Source organism: Cyprinodon tularosa, unplaced genomic scaffold, assembly GCF_016077235.1.
Source record: "Cyprinodon tularosa strain WSP-4 unplaced genomic scaffold, ASM1607723v1 ctg616, whole genome shotgun sequence".
NCBI classification, from domain to species: domain Eukaryota; kingdom Metazoa; phylum Chordata; class Actinopteri; order Cyprinodontiformes; family Cyprinodontidae; genus Cyprinodon; species Cyprinodon tularosa.
The window spans coordinates 169,466-188,696 of record NW_024039359.1 but is presented as its reverse complement, the minus strand read 5'-3'; the positions used below and the strand labels follow the sequence as shown (position 1 = coordinate 188,696).

Below are 19,231 nucleotides of genomic sequence, written 5' to 3'. Positions count from 1 at the left end.
TCTGAATCTAGATGGTTAATATAGAACCGTGTTTGCTCAGTCTGAGGAACGTGGACGTTCTAAACATGGCTGGTCTTTTTGGTTCTAGATGGTTAATATAGAACCGTGTTTGCTCAGTATGAGGAAAGTAGAAGTTCTAAACATGGCTGGTCTGTCTGGTTCTAGATGGTTAATATAGAACCATGTTTGCTCTGAGGAACGTAGACGTTCTAAACATGGCTGGTCTGTCTGGTTCTATATGGTTTATATAGAACCTTGTTTGCTCATTCTGAGGAACGTGGACGTTCTAAACATGGCTGGTCTGTCTGGTTCTAGATGGTTAATATAGAACCGTGTTTGCTCAGTCTGAGGAACGTGGACGTTCTAAACATGGCTGGTCTTTCTGAATCTAGATGGTTAATATAGAACCGTGTTTGCTCAGTCTGAGGAACGTGGACGTTCTAAACATGGCTGGTCTTTTTGGTTCTAGTTGGTTAATATAGAACCGTGTTTGCTCTGTCTGAGGAACGTAGACGTTCTAAACATGGCTGGTCTTTCTGGTTCTAGATGGTTAATATAGAACCGTGTTTGCTCTGTCTGAGGAACGTGGGCGTTCTAAACATGGCTGGTCTTTCTGGTTCTAGATGGTTTATATAGAACCGTGTTTGCTCAGTCTGAGGAACGTGGACGTTCAAAACATGGCTGGTCTGTCTGGTTCTAGATGGTTAATGTAGAACCGTGTTTGCTCAGTCTGAGGAACGTAGACGTTCTAAACATGGCTGGTCAGTCTGATTCTAGATGGTTAACATAGAACCGTGTTTGCTCAGTCTGAGGAACGTGGACATTCTAAACATGGCTGGTCTTTCTGATTCTAGATGGTTAATATAGAACCGTGTTTGCTCAGTCTGAGGAACGTGGACGTTCTAAACATGGCTGGTCTTTTTGGTTCTAGTTGGTTAATATAGAACCGTGTTTGCTCTGTCTGAGGAACGTAGACGTTCTAAACATGGCTGGTCTTTCTGGTTCTAGATGGTTAATATAGAACCGTGTTTGCTCTGTCTGAGGAACGTGGGCGTTCTAAATATGGCTGGTCTTTCTGGTTCTAGATGGTTTATATAGAACCGTGTTTGCTCAGTCTGAGGAACGTGGACATTCTAAACATGGCTGGTCTTTTTGGTTCTAGTTAGTTAATATAGAACCGTGTTTGCTCTGTCTGAGGAACGTGGACGTTCTAAACATGGCTGGTCAGTCTGATTCTAGATGGTTAATATAGAACCGTGTTTGCTCAGTCTGAGGAACGTGGACATTCTAAACATGGCTGGTCTTTCTGGTTCTAGATGGTTAATATAGAACCGTGTTTGCTCTGTCTGAGGAACGTGGGCGTTCTAAATATGGCTGGTCTTTCTGGTTCTAGATGGTTTATATAGAACCGTGTTTGCTCAGTCTGAGGAACGTGGACATTCTAAACATGGCTGGTCTTTTTGGTTCTAGTTAGTTAATATAGAACCGTGTTTGCTCTGTCTGAGGAACGTGGACGTTCTAAACATGGCTGGTCAGTCTGATTCTAGATGGTTAATATAGAACCGTGTTTGCTCAGTCTGAGGAACGTGGACGTTCTAAACATGGCTGGTCTTTTTGGTTCTACAGGTGCTGGTCATAAAATTAGAATATCATGAAAAAGTAGATTGATTTCAGTAATTCCATTTAAAAAGTGAAACTTGTATATTATATTCATACATTACATACAAACTCATATATTTCAGATGTTTATTTTGTTTAATTTTGATGATTACAAATGACAACAAATGAAAATCTCAAATTCATCATATCAGAAAATTAGAATATTACTGAAGACCAATAAAAACAAAGGATTTATAGAAATGTTGGCCAACTGAAAAGTATGAACATGAAAAGTATGAGCATGTACAGCACTCAGTATTTAGTTGGGCCTCCTTTGGCCTGTATTACTGCAGCAATGCGGCGTGGCATGGAGTCGATCAGTCTGTGGCACTGCTCAGGTGTTATGATAGCCCAGGTTGCTCTAATAGTGGCTTTTAGCTCTTCTGAATTGTTGGGTCTGGTGTATTGCATCTTCTTCTTCACAATACCCCATAGATTTTCTATGGGGTTAAGGTCAGGAGAGTTTGCTGGCCAATTAAGAACAGGGATACCATGGTCCTTCAACCAGGTACTGGTAGCTTTGGCACTGTGTGCAGGTGCCAAGTCCTGTTGGAAAATGAAATCTGCATCTCCAAAAAGTTGGTCAGCTGCAGGAAGCATGAAGTGCTCTAAAACTTCCTGGTATGTGGCTGCGTTGACCCTGGACCTCAGAAAACACAATGGACCAACACCAGCAGATGACATGGCACCCCAAACCATCACTGACTGTGGAAACTTTACACTGGACTTCAAGCAACGTGGATGAAGTGCCTCTCTTCTTTTCCTCCAGACTCTGGGACCTTGATTTCCAAAGGAAATGCAAAATTTACTTTCATCAGAGAACATGACTTTGGACCACTCACCAGCAGTCCAGTCCTGTTTCTCTTTAGCCCAGGCAAGACGCTTCTGACGCTGTCTGTGGTTCAAGAGTGGCTTGACACAAGGAATGCGACAGCAGAAACCCATGTCTTTCATACGTCTGTGTGTGGTGGTTCTTGAAGCACTCACTCCAGCTGCAGTCCACTCTTTGTGAATCTCCCCCACATTTTTGAATGGGTTTTGTTTCACAATCCTCTCCAGGGTGCGGTTATCTCTCTTGCTTGTACACTTTTTTCGACCACATCTTTTCCTTCCCTTCGCCTCTCTATTAATGTGCTTGGACACTGAGCTCTGTGAACAGCCAGCCTCTTTAGCGATGACCTTTTGTGTCTTGCCCTCCTTGTGCAAGGTGTCGATGGTCGTCTTTTGGACAACTGTCAAGTCAGCAGTCTTCCCCATGATTGTGTAGCCTATAGAACTAGACTGAAAGACCATTTAAAGGCTTTTGCAGGTGGTTTGAGTTAATTAGCTGATTAGAGTGTGGCACCAGGGGCCATCAATTTTGAACCTTTTCACAATATTCTAATTTTCTGATATGATGAATTTGAGATTTTCATTTGTTGTCATTTGTAATCATCAAAATTAAACAAAATAAACATCTGAAATATATGAGTTTGTATGTAATGTATGAATATAATATACAAGTTTCACTTTTTAAATGGAATTACTGAAATCAATCAACTTTTTCATGATATTCTAATTTTATGACCAGCACCTGTAGTTGGTTAATATAGAACCGTGTTTGCTCTGTCTGAGGAACGTAGACGTTCTAAACATGGCTGGTCTTTCTGGTTCTAGATGGTTAATATAGAACCGTGTTTGCTCTGTCTGAGGAACGTGGGCGTTCTAAATATGGCTGGTCTTTCTGGTTCTAGATGGTTTATATAGAACCGTGTTTGCTCAGTCTGAGGAACGTGGACATTCTAAACATGGCTGGTCTTTTTGGTTCTAGTTAGTTAATATAGAACCGTGTTTGCTCTGTCTGAGGAACGTGGACGTTCTAAACATGGCTGGTCTTTCTGGTTCTAGATGGTTAATATAGAACTGTGTTTGCTCAGTCTGAGGAACGTAGAAGTTCTAAACATGGCTGGTCTGTCTGGTTCTAGATGGTTTATATAGAACCGTGTTTGCTCAGTCTGAGGAACGTCGACGTTCTAAACATGGCTGGTCTGTCTGGTTCTATATGGTTTATATAGAACCGTGTTTGCTCAGTCTGAGGAATGTAGACGTTCTAAACATGGCTGGTCTGTCTGGTTCTAGATGGTTAAAATAGAACCCTGTTTGCTCAGTCTGAGGAACCTAGACGTTCTAAACATGGCTGGTCTGTCTGGTTCTAGATGGTTAATATAGAACTGTGTTTGCTCAGTCTGAGGAACGTAGAAGTTCTAAACATGGCTGGTCTGTCTGGTTCTAGATGTTTTATATAGAACCGTGTTTGCTCAGTCTGAGGAATGTAGACGTTCTAAACATGGCTGGTCTGTCTGGTTCTAGATGGTTAATATAGAACAATGTTTGCTCTGTCTGAGGAACGTGGACGTTCTAAATATGGCTGGTCTTTCTGGTTCTAGATGGTTAATATAGAACCATGTTTGCTCTGTCTGAGGAAAGTAGACGTTCTAAACATGGCTGGTCTGTCTGTTTCTAGATGGTTAATATAGAACCGCGTTTGCTCTTTCTGACGAACGTAGACGTTCTAAACAAGGCTGGTCTGTCTGGTTCTAGATGGTTAATATAGAACCATGTTTGCTCTGTCTGAGGAACGTGGACGTTCTAAACATGGCTGGTCTGTCTAGTTCTAGATGGTTAATATAGAACCGTGTTTGCTCAGTCTGAGGAACGTAGACGTTCTAAACATGGCTGGTCTGTCTGGTTCTAGATGGTTAATATAGAACCGTGTTTGCTCTGTCTGAGGAACGTAGACGTTCTAAACATGGCTGGTCTGTCTAGTTCTAGATGGTTAATATAGAACCGTGTTTGCTCAGTCTGAGGAACGTAGACGTTCTAAACATGGCTGGTCTGTCTGGTTCTAGATGGTTAATATAGAACCGTGTTTGCTCAGTCCGAGGAACGTAGACGTTCCAAACATGGCTGGTCTATCTGGTTCTAGATGGTTAATATAGAACCGTGTTTGCTCAGTCTAAGGAACGTGGACGTTCTAAACATGGCTGGTCTATCTGGTTCTAGGTGGTTAATATAGAACCGTGTTTGCTCAGTCTGAGGAAAGTAGACGTTCCAAACAGGGCTGGTCTATCTGGTTCTAGATGGTTAATATAGAACTGTGTTTGCTCAGTCTGAGGAACGTAGACGTTCTAAACATGACTGCTCTTTCTGGTTTTGGATTCTCAGCAGTATTTTCGTTGGTAGACCATTTGCTGATAGATTCCGTGGGGTTTTCTGGTTGGTTGTCAGTCTTTTGTCTTCCTGAGAGTCAGTCCATCTATAGCTTTGGGTAAAATCTGTTCTGGTTTTAGACTTCTGTGATGTAGCTGAATCGATATCTGACGCCCGCTCTAGTCGTCCTGTTCCTTACAGTTGAAGCGTGGGGGAGAGGTTGAGTAGAAATGGTGAAGGAAGATCTGAGGAATCCCTTTTGGAAGGAATTCAATTCCAGCAGGTGATTGGAGTTGGGCTGAAGAACATGTGACCTCACAGGTTGTTTTTCATGAATAGCAATTCTAGGACATTTTACCCCCCGCCCCCCCCAAACTTTTTCGTAGCTGTCCATATAAGGGCTCCTATTTATCCGCAAACATTAAAAATAGTAGAGTCTGCAAGTTTTCTATGTTGAGGTGACCTGAAACACCGTAAAATCCCTTTCTAACCAAAAGGTCAGATTCTTTTATTTCTGCTAAACGGTCTGACATGTCTTTATTTTCTTATCTTATATCAGCAGCGGCTGGTGGAGATTTCTCTCCAGGGGGGGCTATTAATTCAAAATAGACATAACAAAAACCAATCAAATGCAAACTAAGTTATCACACCAGTATATTTAGATGAATGCCAACATCAAAAACATTATAAAAACTCTTTTTAAAAACAAAACATCATTTCATGTCCGGGTTTACTTCAGGGGGGGACTCGACCTGTACTAGCTGCAATATGACTGTGATGTCAGTTCCTGTCAGCTCAGGGCGCAGCTCTCCCAGAATCTCCTCTTATCTAACATTCCAGAGGAGCTTCTGCACATGGACAACTTTTAACCAGAGTCTATGGCCAAAGATTCTTGCACCCAAGGACGGAAATACGTCACCAATCTGACAACAAACCAAGCAGCATTAAAGATCTTGCACATCTAAAAAACATATCAACATATTTTTAAATTGTTAAATTTTATAATTTAATCATTTGTTTTTTTAACTCTTAATCGAGGTCTTTGGGGGGTGGGGCAGCGTCCTGGCGCCCTCTTTTGGCCAGATGCCACTTCTTATTATGAGCGTCAATATTCCTGCATATTGACCCTAATTGATGAAGTAATTTCTCCTTTCCATGGAATTATAGTTCTGAAAATAATGCAGTACCATCTGCATACTGGCCAATCTTGTTCCCGGTGATGCAGTAGTGAAGAATGAGGGTGACCTTCAGCAGCCCTGGTGAACGCCTGGCTGGATTTTATATCTAACAAACAGAAAGGGTTACTGACCAAACCATGTGACCATTGTCCATAAAGTCTACCTAATCTAGCTGCTAACGATCCATCAGGACTGTTGAGTGTACTGCCTTTAGCACTAAGCAGCTGATGGACCCCTGAGATGCTGAGGGAGGCCTATAGAGTTCCAGCAGCTTGGTTTCAGGCACTTCCTGAAGCCACCATGGACAGGAGGACCCGTAAAGTAACCTGAAGCCCCCGTCCAAAATCACCTACATAGAGGTGCTCTACGCCACACAGTCCAGGCCACCAATGTCACTAAAGAGATGAAGACCACCTGGGGTCATTGTTTAAATTAGCTGATATAATGTCAGAAGTTCATCTGACCCTAGGTCTGTGGTTCATTGAAAGGAAGCTGCTTCATTAGGAACCTGAACACTAACCAACTGGACATGTTTTCTCCTCTGCAGAACGATGTGGTCGTTTCTTGGCGTCCTTCTTCTGAGTTCCCAGGGAACGTGTAAGAACCCTTTTTTCTTTTTTGTTTCATGTAGTTAATGAAGGAAATGTTTTGACATCAGCTTTATGTCATCTGCGTCCTTTCACTGACGTCTATCAAAGGATGAAGGGAAGGAAGGCTGCATAAAGCCCAGCTATTCCTGCCTATGTTCAGTGTCCGGTCCTATGTCCTTCCATGTCTCACTGGCTGCAGAGCGTATAAAGGCTCTGACTGGGTATAGAGCAGGGCCCCCACGAACTGAAACCATTCCTCACATCTGACTGGGAAGGATTCCAACCGCCCCCCTCACGTTTGGAGTGGCAAGTGGCAAGACACTCTCCACCTGTCTATGGGCGAGGGACGCCTTTCTCCACCTGTCTATGGGCGAGGGGCGCCTATCTCCACCTGTCTATGGGCGAGGGGCGCCTATCTCCACCTGTCTGTGGGCGAGATGCGCCTATCTCCACCTGTCTGTGGGCGAGGTGCGCCTATCTCCACCTGTCTGTCGGCGAGGTGCGCCTATCTCCATCTGTCTATGGGCAAGGTGCACCTATCTCCATCTGTCTATGGGCGAGGGGTGCCTATCCACCTGTCTATGGGCGAGGTGCGCCTATCTCCACCTGTCTGTGGGCGAGGTGCGCCTATCTCCACCTGTCTATGGGCGAGGGGCGCCTATCTCCACCTGTCTATGGGCGAGGGGCGCCTATCTCCACCTGTCTGTGGGCGAGATGCGCCTATCTCCACCTGTCTGTGGGCGAGGTGCGCCTATCTCCACCTGTCTGTGGGCGAGGTGCGCCTATCTCCATCTGTCTATGGGCGAGGTGCACCTATCTCCATCTGTCTATGGGCGAGGGGTGCCTATCCACCTGTCTATGGGCGAGGTGCGCCTATCTCCATCTGTCTATGGGCGAGGGATGCCTGTCTCCACCTGTCTATAGGCGAGGGACGCCTGTCTCCACCTGTCTATGGGCGAGGGGCGCCTATCTCCACCTGTCTATGGGCAAGGGGCACCTATCTCCATCTGTCTATGGGCGAGGGGCGCCTATCTCCACCTGTCTATGGGCAAGGTGCGCCTATCTCCACCTGTCTATGGGCGAGGTGCGCCTATCTCCACCTGTCTATGGGCGAGGTGCGCCTATCTCCATCTGTCTATGGGTGAGGGACGCCTATCTCCACCTGTCTATGGGCGATGGGCGCCTATCTCCATCTGTCTATGGGCGAGGGGCGCCTATCTCCACCTGTCTATGGGCGAGGGGCGCCTATCTCCACCTGTCTATGGGCGAGGGGCGCCTATCTCCACCTGTCTATGGGCGAGGGGCGCCTATCTCCACCTGTCTATGGGCGAGGGGCGCCTATCTCCACCTGTCTATGGGCGAGGGGCGCCTATCTCCTGTTGTTGACAGGCGAGGGACGCCTATCTCCTGTTGTCGACGGGCGAGGGGCGCCTATCTCCTGTTGTCGACGGGCGAGGGGCGCCTATCTCCTGTTGTCGACGGGCGAGGGGCGCCTATCTCCTGCTGTCTAGGGGCGAGGGGCGCCTATCTCCTTCTGTCTAGGGGCGCCTATCTCCTGCTGTCTACGGGCAAGGGACACCTATCTCCACCTGTCTATGGGCGAGGGGCGCCTATCTCCTTCTGTCAACGGGCGAGGGGCGCCTATCTCCTGTTGTCAACGGGCGAGGGGCGCCTATCTCCTGCTGTCTATGGGCGAGGGGCGCCTATCTCCTGCTGTCTATGGGCGAGGGGCGCCTATCTCATGCTGTCTATGGGCGAGGGGCGCCTATCTCTTGCTGTCTATAGGCGAGGGACGCCTATCTCCTGCTGTCTATAGGCGAGGGGCGCCTATCTCCTTCTGTCAACGGGCGAGGGACGCCTATCTCCACCTGTCTATGGGCGAGGGGCACCTATTTCCTGTTGTCAACGGGCGAGGGGCGCCTATCTCCTGTTGTCAACGGGCGCCTATCTCCTGCTGTCTATGGGCGAGGGGCGCCTATCTCCTGCTGTCTATGGGCGAGGGGCGCCTATCTCCTGCTGTCTATGGGCGAGGGGCGCCTATCTCCTGCTGTCTATGGGCGAGGGGCGCCTATCTCCTGCTGTCTATGGGCGAGGGGCGCCTATCTCCTGCTGTCTATGGGCGAGGGGCGCCTATCTCCTGCTGTTTATGGGCGAAGGGTGCCTATCTCCTTCTGTCAACGGGCGAGGGACGCCTATCTCCACCTCTCAACGGGCGAGGGACGCCTCTCTTCACCTGTCAATGGGCGAGGGACGCCTCTCTCCACCTGTCAACGGGCGAGGGGCGCCTATCTCCTTCTGTCAACGGGCGAGGGGCGCCTATCTCCTTCTGTCAACAGGCGAGGGACGCCTATCTCCACCTGTCTATGGGCGAGGGGCGCCTATCTCCTGTTGTCAACGGGCGAGGGGCGCCTATCTCCTGCTGTCTATGGGCGAGGGGCGCCTATCTCCTGCTGTCTATGGGCGAGGGGCGCCTATCTCCTGCTCTCTATGGGCGAGGGGCGCCTATCTCCTTCTGTCAACGGGCGAGGGGCGCCTATATCCTTCTGTCAACGGGCGAGGGGCGCCTATCTCCTTCTGTCAACGGGCGAGGGGCGCCTATCTCCTTCTGTAGACGGGCGAGGGGCGCCTATCTCCTTCTGTCAACGGGCGAGGGGCGCCTATCTCCTTCTGTCAACGGGCGAGGGACGCCTATCTCCTTCTGTCAACGGGCGAAGGACGCCTATCTCCACCTGTCTATGGGCGAGGGGCGTCTATCTCCTGTTGTCAACGGGCGAGGGGCGGCTATCTCCTGCTGTCTACGGGCGAGGGGCGCTTATCTCCTGCTTTCTACGTGCGAGGGGCGCCTATCTCCTTCTGTCAACGGGCGAGAGACGCCTATCTCCACCTGTCTATGGGCGAGGGGCGCCTATCTCCTGTTGTCAACGGGCGAGGGGCGCCTATCTCCTGTTGTCAACGGGCGAGGGGCGCCTATCTCCTGCTGTCTATGGGCGAGGGGCGCCTATCTCCTGCTCTCTATGGGCGAGGGGCGCCTATCTCCTGCTGTCTACGGGCGAGGGGCGCCTATCTCCTTCTGTCAACGGGCGAGGGGCGCCTATCTCCTTCTGTCAACGGGCGAGGGGCGCCTATCTCCTTCTGTCAACGGGCGAGGGGCGCCTATCTCCTTCTGTCAACGGGGGAGGGGCGCTTATCTCCTTCTGTCAACGGGCGAGGGACGCCTATCTCCACCTGTCTATGGGCGAGGGGCGTCTTTCTCCTGTTGTCAACGGGCGAGGGGCGCCTATCTCCTGCTGTCTACGGGCGAGGGGCGCCTATCTCCTTCTGTCAACGGGCGAGGGACGCCTATCTCCACCTGTCTATGGGCGAGGGGCGCCTATGTCCTGTTGTCAACAGGCAAGGGGCACCTATCTCCTGCTGTCAACGGGCGAGGCGCGGGGGCCACCCTGGACAGGTCTCCAGTCCATCACAGGGCAACACAGAGACAAACAGGACAAACAACCATTCACACACACACACACCTAAGGAGAATCTAGAGAAGCCAGTTAACCTAACAGTCATGTTTCTTGGAGGAAGCTGGAGTTTAGAAGGATTCTGAAAGCGGCGCTGCCATAAAGCAACGCCCCATGAGTCTGAGCAGCATCTGATACAAGAAACCAGGATTTTAGTCGGCCTCTGATGGAAATGTAGCTAAGCACCAAAGGCTTTGAGGCGGTTTCTAGGTTCTGGTTCTGGGGCGGCTCTATCCGTTGGTTGTCCCACTGAGCTCCCACAGTGGTTAAAGTTTTCTGTTTTAAATATTGTATTGATTGTTTCTGTTCCTCCTGCTTTAAACTCAGGCTAAATTTTTGCCTAGTTCGACTAGAATAGACCTGTTTCCATCTCTTTGTTCTCTGCTCCTGCCTGTCCTTGCAGCTATAAGGGGGAGGGCGTTGTCAGCGGCCGTCCTGAGAAGGTGTGGGAGTGTCTGAAACCAGTTCCTAACGGGCTCCGGGTCAAGTGGGACAGCAACGTGAAGAGGTTTGAGCTGCTGGAGCAGATTATGGAGGTGTGGTCTAGATGTTTCCTAGTGTTGGACTAGAAAGCATGCTGCTATGGGAGCGCTCTAAGCTAGCTCTCACTCTGAGCTAACCCCGTCTCTCTGGTTCAGGATGTTTCCGTCTGCCGGACTGTCACGCCCTCGGCCGCCATGGGCATCATCGCGCCGCGTGACTTTGTGGATGTCATCTTAGTGAAGCAGTATGAAGATGGCAGCATTTCCTCTAACGGTGGGTCCCTCCGTTCTCACTCCTCATTCTATTTCCTTTAAAATACTTCTGCTGCTAGACCAAAGCCTGACAGGCTGAAAGTGATGATGTGGTTGACCGCAGGGGTTTGATGATGTCATCGACCACAGGGGGTGATGATATCATCGACCACAGGGGGTGATGATATCATCGACCGCAGGGGGTGATGATGGCATCGACCGCAGGGGGTGATGATGGCATCAAACATGGGTGGTATTATGATGTCATTAACCACGAGTGGGGGTGATGTTGTCACTAGCCATGGGGGTTGACGATATCATTGAACACAGGCGGGGGTGATGATGTCATCGACCAATGGGTCTATGGGGGGATGATGTCATTAAGCACAAGGGGTGACGATTTCATCAATCATGGGGTATGATGATGTCAATAACGCCGGTGGGGGGGTGATGATGTCATTAACAATGAGGGTTGATGACATCATTGACCACAGAGAGCGATGATGTAATTGACCACAGGAGGTGATGACTACATTGACCACAGAGGAACAATGATGTCATTGACCATGGGTGGTGATAATGCCACTTAACACAGATGGCGGTGAGGATTTCATTGACCACAGGCGGTGATGATGTCATTAACCATAGGGGGTGATGACGTCATTGAACACAGGGAGTGATGACGTCATTGACCACAGGGGTTTAGGCTGTGCTCTAATGCCCTCTGTTCTATAATTTTCCAGCGACCAACGTGACTCATCCCAGCTGCCCCCCCCAGCCTGGCTACGTCAGAGGGGCCAACCACGCCTGTGGCTGCATCTGCATCCCCGTCTCAGGGTGAGGTCACCAACAGCAGGCAGAGCAGCTCTTCCTAGTCCTTTTCTCACTGCTTCTGTGTCAAACTGGTTTCCAGGGATCCAGGCAGAACTCAGGTGATGACTTTTTTCCAGACAGACCTGGGCGGCCTCCTTCCTCGCTCTGTGGTCGACTCCTTCTTCCCTTCCAGCATGGCCGAGTTCTACAACAACCTGGCCAAGGCCGTCCGATCTCTGAGGGACCTTTGAGGTCCACAGCCTGGTTCTGGCTCTGGTTGGCCACCCATCATCCCACACGGTCCAATCAAAGATGGAGCATACTGACAAACTGATGCCAAATATCTCACTGTTGTTGATTCTGTACATGTTGGTTAATCTCTGAGCTGTTAGATGATCAGTTAATGTTTAACACTGAGGTCAATGGTCATCAGAGAGCTACACTGACATTCCAGCACTTTTTCAGCCCAGATCCAGAGGTAGTCATTTAAGAAGAAAAAGTGGAAGCCCAGCTGCTCTGATGAACAGCGGGCCAAAAGGTATTCAGTCAGCCACTGACTCTACAACTTCTCCTACTTAATCAGAGAGGTCCGTAATTTCCATCATAGGTACACATCAGCTATCAGAGACGATGTGGAAAGAAAAATCTAGGAAATCAGATAGATTTATTTGTAAATTATGGTGTAAAATAAGTATTTGGTCAATAACTAAAGCTATTGTTGTAACCTAACCATTGTTAGCAGTGATAGAGGTCACTGGAAGTCTTCACCAGACACACTGTACCTGGTATTTTGGCCCATTCCTTCATGCAGATCACCTCTAAGGGCAGAAATGTTTCTGGGCTGTTGCTGGGCAACATGGGCTTTCAACTCCCTCCACAGATATTCTATGGGATTGAGGTCTGGAGACTGGCTAGGCCACTCCAGGACCTCAAAATGCTTTTTACGGACCCTCTCCTTCGTTGCCCGGGCGATGTGTTTGGGATCATTGTCATGCTGGAAGATCCAGCCACATCTCATCTTCAAACCCTTTGTTCCCAGCTCTCTGCAGGTCATTCATCAGGTCACTCATTTTTGCTCATCGTTCTCATGATCATTTGGACACCACAGGATGAGATCGTGCGTGGAGCCCCAGATCCAGGGAGATTATCAGTGACCTTGTATGTTGCCCATTTTCTTACAGTTGCTCCAGCAGTTGAGTTTTTTCACACCAAGCTCCTCACCTATTGTAGATTCACTCCTCCCAGCCTGGTGCAGGTCTACAATGTCCTTCCTGTAGTTGTTCGACTGCTCTTTGGTCTTGGCCATGGTTGAGTTTGGAGCGTGACTGTGGACAGGTGTCTTTTCCACAGATAACGGGTTCAAACAGGTGCCATTAATACACCAAAGGAGTGGAGGACAGAAGAGCTTATAAAAGAAGAAGGTCTGTGAGAGCCAGAAATCTTGCCGTTTTGTGGGTGACCAAATGCTTATTTTCCAGCATAATTTTCAAAAAGATAATTTCCTGGAATATGTTTTTTTCATTTTGTCTCTCATAGCTGAAGTGTTCCTGTGATGGAAATTACAGACCTCTTTCATTATTCTAAGTAGGAGAACTTGTACGATCAGTGGCTGACTATCCCACTGTATGTGATGAGTGCCTTCATTCAGAAGGAGGTTGTCCTCATTTCAACGCACTTTGAATTGGTCATTATTAAATAATCCCTAAACTAGACTAGTCCCCTGTCCTTCCCCAGAGACCATGTTAGACTGGTCCTCTATCCTTCACCAGAGACCATGTTAGACTGGTCCTCTGTCATTCACCAGAGACCGCGTTAGACTGGTCCTCTGTCCTTCACCAGAGACTGTGTTAGATTGGTCCGGTGTCCTACACCAGAGACCATGTTAGACTGGTCCTCTGTCCTTCACCAGAGACCATGTAAGACCGGTCCTCTGTCCTTCACCAGAGACCTTGTTAGACTGGTCCTCTGTCCTTCACCAGAGACCTTGTTAGACTGGTCCTCTGTCCTTCACCAGAGACCTTGTTAGACTGGTCCTCTGTCCTACACCAGAGACCGTGTTAGACTGGTCCTCTGTCCTTCACCAGAGACCATGTTAGACTGGTCCTCTGTCCTACACCAGAGACCATGTTAGACTGGTCCTCTGTCCTACACCAGAGACCATGTTAGACTGGTCCTCTGTCTAACATGGTCCAACACCAGAGACCGCGTTAGACTGGTCCTCTGTCCTATACCAGAGACCACGTTAGACTGGTCCTCTGTCCTAGACCAGAGACCACGTTAGACCGGTCCTCTGTCCTAGACCAGAGACCACGTTAGACCGGGCCTCTGTCCTAGACCAGAGACCACGTAAGACCGGTCCTCTGTCCTAGACCAGAGACCACGTTAGACCGGTCCTCTGTCCTAGACCAGAGACCACGTTAGACCGGTCCTCTGTCCTAGACCAGAGACCACGTTAGACCGGGCCTCTGTCCTACACCAGAGACCATGTTAGACTGGTCTTCTGTCCTTCACCCAGAGACCATGATAGACTCGTCCTCTGTCCTAGACCAGAGACCACGTTAGACCGGGCCTTTGTCCTACACCAGAGACCATGTTAGACTGGTCCTCAGTCCTAGACCAGAGACCACGTCCGACCGGGCTTCTGTCCTACACCAGAGACCACGTCAGACCGGGCCTCTGTCCTACACCAGAGACCGTGTTAGACTGGTCCTCTGTCCTAGAGCAGAGACCACGTTAGACCGGGCCTCTGTCCTACACCAGAGACCGTGTTAGACTGATCCTCTGTCCTACACCAGAGACCACGTTAGGCTGGTCTTCTGTCCTTCACCCAGAGACCATGATAGACTGGTCCTCTATCCTAGACCAGAGACCAGGTCAGACCGGGCCTCTGTCCTACACCAGAGACCACGTCAGACCGGGCCTCTGTCCTACACCAGAGACCACGTCAGACCGGGCCTCTGTCCTACTAGGTCACAGTAAATACATCTGAGGATGCATCTAGGCTGGAGCTGCTGAACGTGGTGAAACTCTCCCTATCTTCCTGATGTCTGAGGACCAACTACCGTGCTGATGCACTTTGAAACCTTTTTATTGTCTTTTTACTGTAAACTGATACTTATGCATGAAATCCACTGTGATGAGAATGTTTGATATGTTTAAGTTAGTCTGAGCTGCTCAGAGGAATCCCATTAAACAGACTGAGGCATTCTGGGATTCTTCAACAACACAAAGATTTTATTTAGTTTTAAAATGAAATGTAGAATATTATGACAACAGTGTTTAATTCCACATAAATTATTAATTGGATCATTTAGAACAATTTCTGCTTTGGCTGTTTGAAGCACTTAATGATGTCTTTCCATTTCAGTAGTTCCACAGCGTGTTCTTAATGTTTAGGTGTGCATGTTCTGCTGTATATAACCAGAAAAAGGACGGTTCGACTTCTGATTATCCAACATGGATCCAAATATAATCTGCAGAATCTATTAATAAATGAGTGGAAGCCATCCATGACTTTGTAGAAATGTCCTGCCTCGTATCTCTGAACTTTTTAGATGTTTGTTCTTCTGACATTTCTGCTCCCACATGATTAATCCTCATATATTTAGATTGGTAGAGACTTCAATGGCTGTTTAGATCCTTAGCTAGATAGACTTCCATCTAAACCACCAACTAAAGCTTTCTATCACCTTTATAAGATCAAGAAACATGCTTGATATATGGAGAGCAAAACGTGGATAAAAGGAATACTCTTTTTACTCTTCTGTACATAATTCACATACAAGAGCGAAGCAGCTCAGCAGCTGTTGAGTATCACAGCAGTTGTTCTAAATCATAGCCCAGTTCTCAAATTCAGACTGATTCACCCTAAATTAATTTTTACTCTATTACCTAGACCTCAACTTGATGAAATACAACAAGGACTTTTAGATAATGCGATTCCTACAGAAGAACTTGTAATTGCATTAAAAGTCCCGGCCTTGATGGATTCCATGCAGTTTTATCAAGGTTTTAGTGAAAGATTGATTAACTTTATTGATCTCACCGTTGACAAATGTACAGCTGATTGAAGGCCCATCTCACTGCTTATAAATTTCTAACAAGGTGCCTGAAGGAGCTGAGTTTAAAGATGATCCATCAAGACCCGACCAGCTTCATCCCTGGTAGACCTTCCTTTGGTCATTACAGACACTAAAGCAGCTGTTAGGCTGATATGACAAACAAAATAAAAAGGCAGCCATTTTGACTCAATAGACTGGAGAGAGAGGCTCTGTTCGAAAACCTAGGACGCATCCTTAGAAGACCGGATTCGAAGGCAGATTACGTCATAGCGCGGCACCGAGGTCTGGTCAGATTCCAAGAGTCCTCGTTATGCGGCCTTAAAATGCGTCCTTCTTTTTGCCCGATTTGAAGGACGGGTCTGATGTATCCTCGGTATTCTTGGATATCCCAGGATTCATTGCGAGACCAAGCAAGCTGTGATCAGAGGAAAGGTTACTTGGCGCCGAACAGTGGTGAAAATTGGAAGTTCAGTTCAATATAATACAAGTCATTTAATAGTTCTGTCTGAGATTAATGCAAAATAGTTGTTTTAATGGTTATTGAGTCAGATATGTGGCGGTAGTGTTTGGTTTATCTAAAGGTTTTAATCTGTTACTGTGTAAATGGGTTTGGCTGGAATTAAAGGACAGATTCTAATATATCTGCAGGGTGGGGACTATAAATCTGATAGGATTTTTATCTTTTTATTGCTGTTTTGCACAATATGCTTAACTACGTTTTTTTTTTTTGTTGAATATTAGAGATTTTGCAGATATATTTCTTATAAATACATTGTTTAGATTTACTTATATCTTTCTGACCCTTTTATAGAATAGAAAATCCCTTTATTGTCCCACAATGGGCAAATTTACAGCAGCAGTTGTAAATTGGACCTGTTCACTTCCTGTTTGGATTAACTGAGTGTGCAGCTGTTCAGAGGATCTCCATCTGAAGTTAAGTTATTTTCTCTATGATATCTCTGTATCTAAGTAACTCTAACTGACTACTTTAAAACATAGCACCTTCTGCTGCACTTTTCTACTGAGCACTTGTCAGTTTCACACGGTTTTATTTCTGATAGCAAGGAGTAGCTAGCCTAGGCTAGCGCTAGCTTAGCATTGCTATGGCTTCTCTCTCTCCCTCCCTTGACTCTTTTCCAACTCTTCCTTCTTCCTCTCCTCTCTCCTGCTCTCTGTGTCAGATGTTCAGTTATTCCTCTGCCTCCTTTAGTGATAATGGGATGTGTAATAAGTGTAGTATTTTTGTAGCTTTGGAGGCGAGGGTGTCAGAGTTAGAATCCAGGCTTCAGGCTGTTGAACATCCAGGAGTTAAAGTAGGCCCCCCACGTAGCTGTCCTCCAAAAGTGCCTGAGCAGCCAGGCGATTGGGTAACTGTACGCAGAAAGCGTAGTCGTGGATCTCTGCCCACTGGTCACCACCAACCCGTTCACGTTTCTAACCGGTTTTCCCCACTCAGTGACACACCCACTGAGAAGCCCACTCTGGTGATTGGCAGCTCCATAGTCAGAAACGTGGCATTAGAGACACCAGGGACCATAGTCAAATGTTTGCCGGGGGCCAGAACGGGCGACATCAAATCCTACCTGAAACTACTGGCTAAGGATAAGGTTAAATACAGTAAGATTGTTATTCACGCTGGTGGTAATGACACCCGGTTACGACGATCGGAGGTCACTAAAATTAGTGTTGCTTCGGTGTGTAAGTTTGCCAAAAAAATGTCGGACTCCGTAATTTTCTCTGGTCCCCTCCCTGATCTGACCAGTGATGACATGTTTAGCCGCATGTCGTCATTCAACCGCTGGTTGTCTAGGTGGTGTCCTGAAAACAACGTGGGCTACATTAATAATTGGCAATCCTTTTGGGGAAAGCCTGGTCTGATTCGGAGAGACGGCATCCATCCCACTTTGGATGGTGCAGCTCTTCTTTCTAGGAATCTGGCCACATTTATTAGTCCTCCAAAACCCTGACCACCCAGGGTGCAGACCAGGAAGCAGAGTCGTAGTTTAACACACATCTCTGCAGCTTCTCTACTGTTACCCACTCTTTACTCCATCCAGACAGTGTCTTGCCCACGACCAAAATCTAATAAATTAGCAAAGATTCCCAAAGGAGTAAATCATGATAATCTAATTAAAATCAAAATAACTCCAATTGGGGAAAAAGTTAAAACAATTAAATGCGGTCTGTTTAACATAAGATCGCTTTCCTCTAAAAGTCTACTAGTTAATGACTTGATTTGTGATAATCACATTGACTTGCTTTGCCTTACAGAAACCTGGCTGCAGCAAGAGGATTATGTGAGCATAAATGAGGCAACTCCTTCAAGCTATTTAAATTTTCACATCCCCAGAAGTTCTGGGCGAGGAGGAGGAGTAGCAACAATCTTCCAGTCTGACTTACTGATTACTCCCAAAACAATTAATACCTACAACTCTTTTGAACATTTAACCCTTAATTTCGCTGATCCAAATTTCATGGCAAGAAAACCTCTTCTTTTTGTAACTTTGTATCGTCCACCAGGTCCTTACTCTGAATTTTTAGATGAGTTTTCAGAGTTCCTTTCTGATTTGGTATTAAATACTGACAGGATCATCATAGTGGGAGATTTTAACATCCATGCTGACTAAGGGTGTGCAAAATAATCGTCAAATCGATGAATCGTGATTCTAATTTTTGTGATCTACTGAATCGATTCTTGAAGGCAAGAATCGATTATTAAAAAAAAAAAATGAACAAATAAAATACATTAATGGTTGGCGCACATCAATCAAACCAAGTGGAATACAACTTCCAGTCCAGCAGATGTCGCTGCGGATGTGTTGACGCCTGCTGCTTTGTGTCATAAGCATGTCCGGACTGATTATCCTCATTTTGTTATTTTAAGTTTGATGAATCCTAAGATCTTTTTGTTGGTGTGTCCATGCCAGTAATAGTAATATTTCTGTCCAGTATTTGTTTTCATTGCAACACCTCCAAAAGTAATTTCAATAAATACAGCTATGTATGAATTCAGTTGCTTTCAGTTATGTATCAATTGAAGACACTATCCAGATCACACCCAGCCAGTCAGCCACTGGTAAGGGCTGTATCTTTTTCTTACAGTGTTCAGTGAAAATATCACAATGCATCGCAATATTTCAAGTATCGTGATGCATCGTGATAGAATCGCATCGTGGCATGTGAATCGTGATTCGAATCGAATCGTGACTTCTTTGCCAATACCCACCCCTAATGCTGACATTGAAGGCGATAGCTTAAGAGCAGCCTTTAATGCTATCTTAGACACTATTGGCTTTGTTCAAAATGTGAATAGTCCCACGCATTCTCATCTTCATACTTTGGATCTTGTGCTGACATTCGGCATAGAATGTGAAGAAATAACAGTATTTCCTCACAACCCTGTCCTCTCTGACCACTTTCTAATAACCTTCAGGATTACTTTAACAGAGTTCTCCTCCCCCAAAAGAAGGTTCAATTTTAGTAGATCTTTATCAGATAGTG

General features: G+C 46.9%; 1 protein-coding gene across 3 annotated transcripts in view; it reads left to right on the top strand.

Moving 5' to 3' along the window:
- stard5 (StAR-related lipid transfer (START) domain containing 5) overlaps positions 1-15,193 on the top strand; it is a 30,826-nt gene extending 15,633 nt beyond the window's left edge. For all 3 annotated transcript variants that reach the window (XM_038307641.1, XM_038307638.1, XM_038307640.1), the window contains 5 exons: positions 6,574-6,623; positions 10,526-10,658; positions 10,761-10,878; positions 11,600-11,693; positions 11,770-15,193. In XM_038307641.1, the coding sequence (XP_038163569.1) occupies positions 6,574-6,623; positions 10,526-10,658; positions 10,761-10,878; positions 11,600-11,693; positions 11,770-11,920 (546 nt within the window). In that variant the 3' untranslated portion in view covers positions 11,921-15,193. The remainder of the gene's footprint in view (positions 1-6,573; positions 6,624-10,525; positions 10,659-10,760; positions 10,879-11,599; positions 11,694-11,769) is intronic.
- The last annotated feature ends 4,038 nt before the right edge of the window (positions 15,194-19,231 follow it).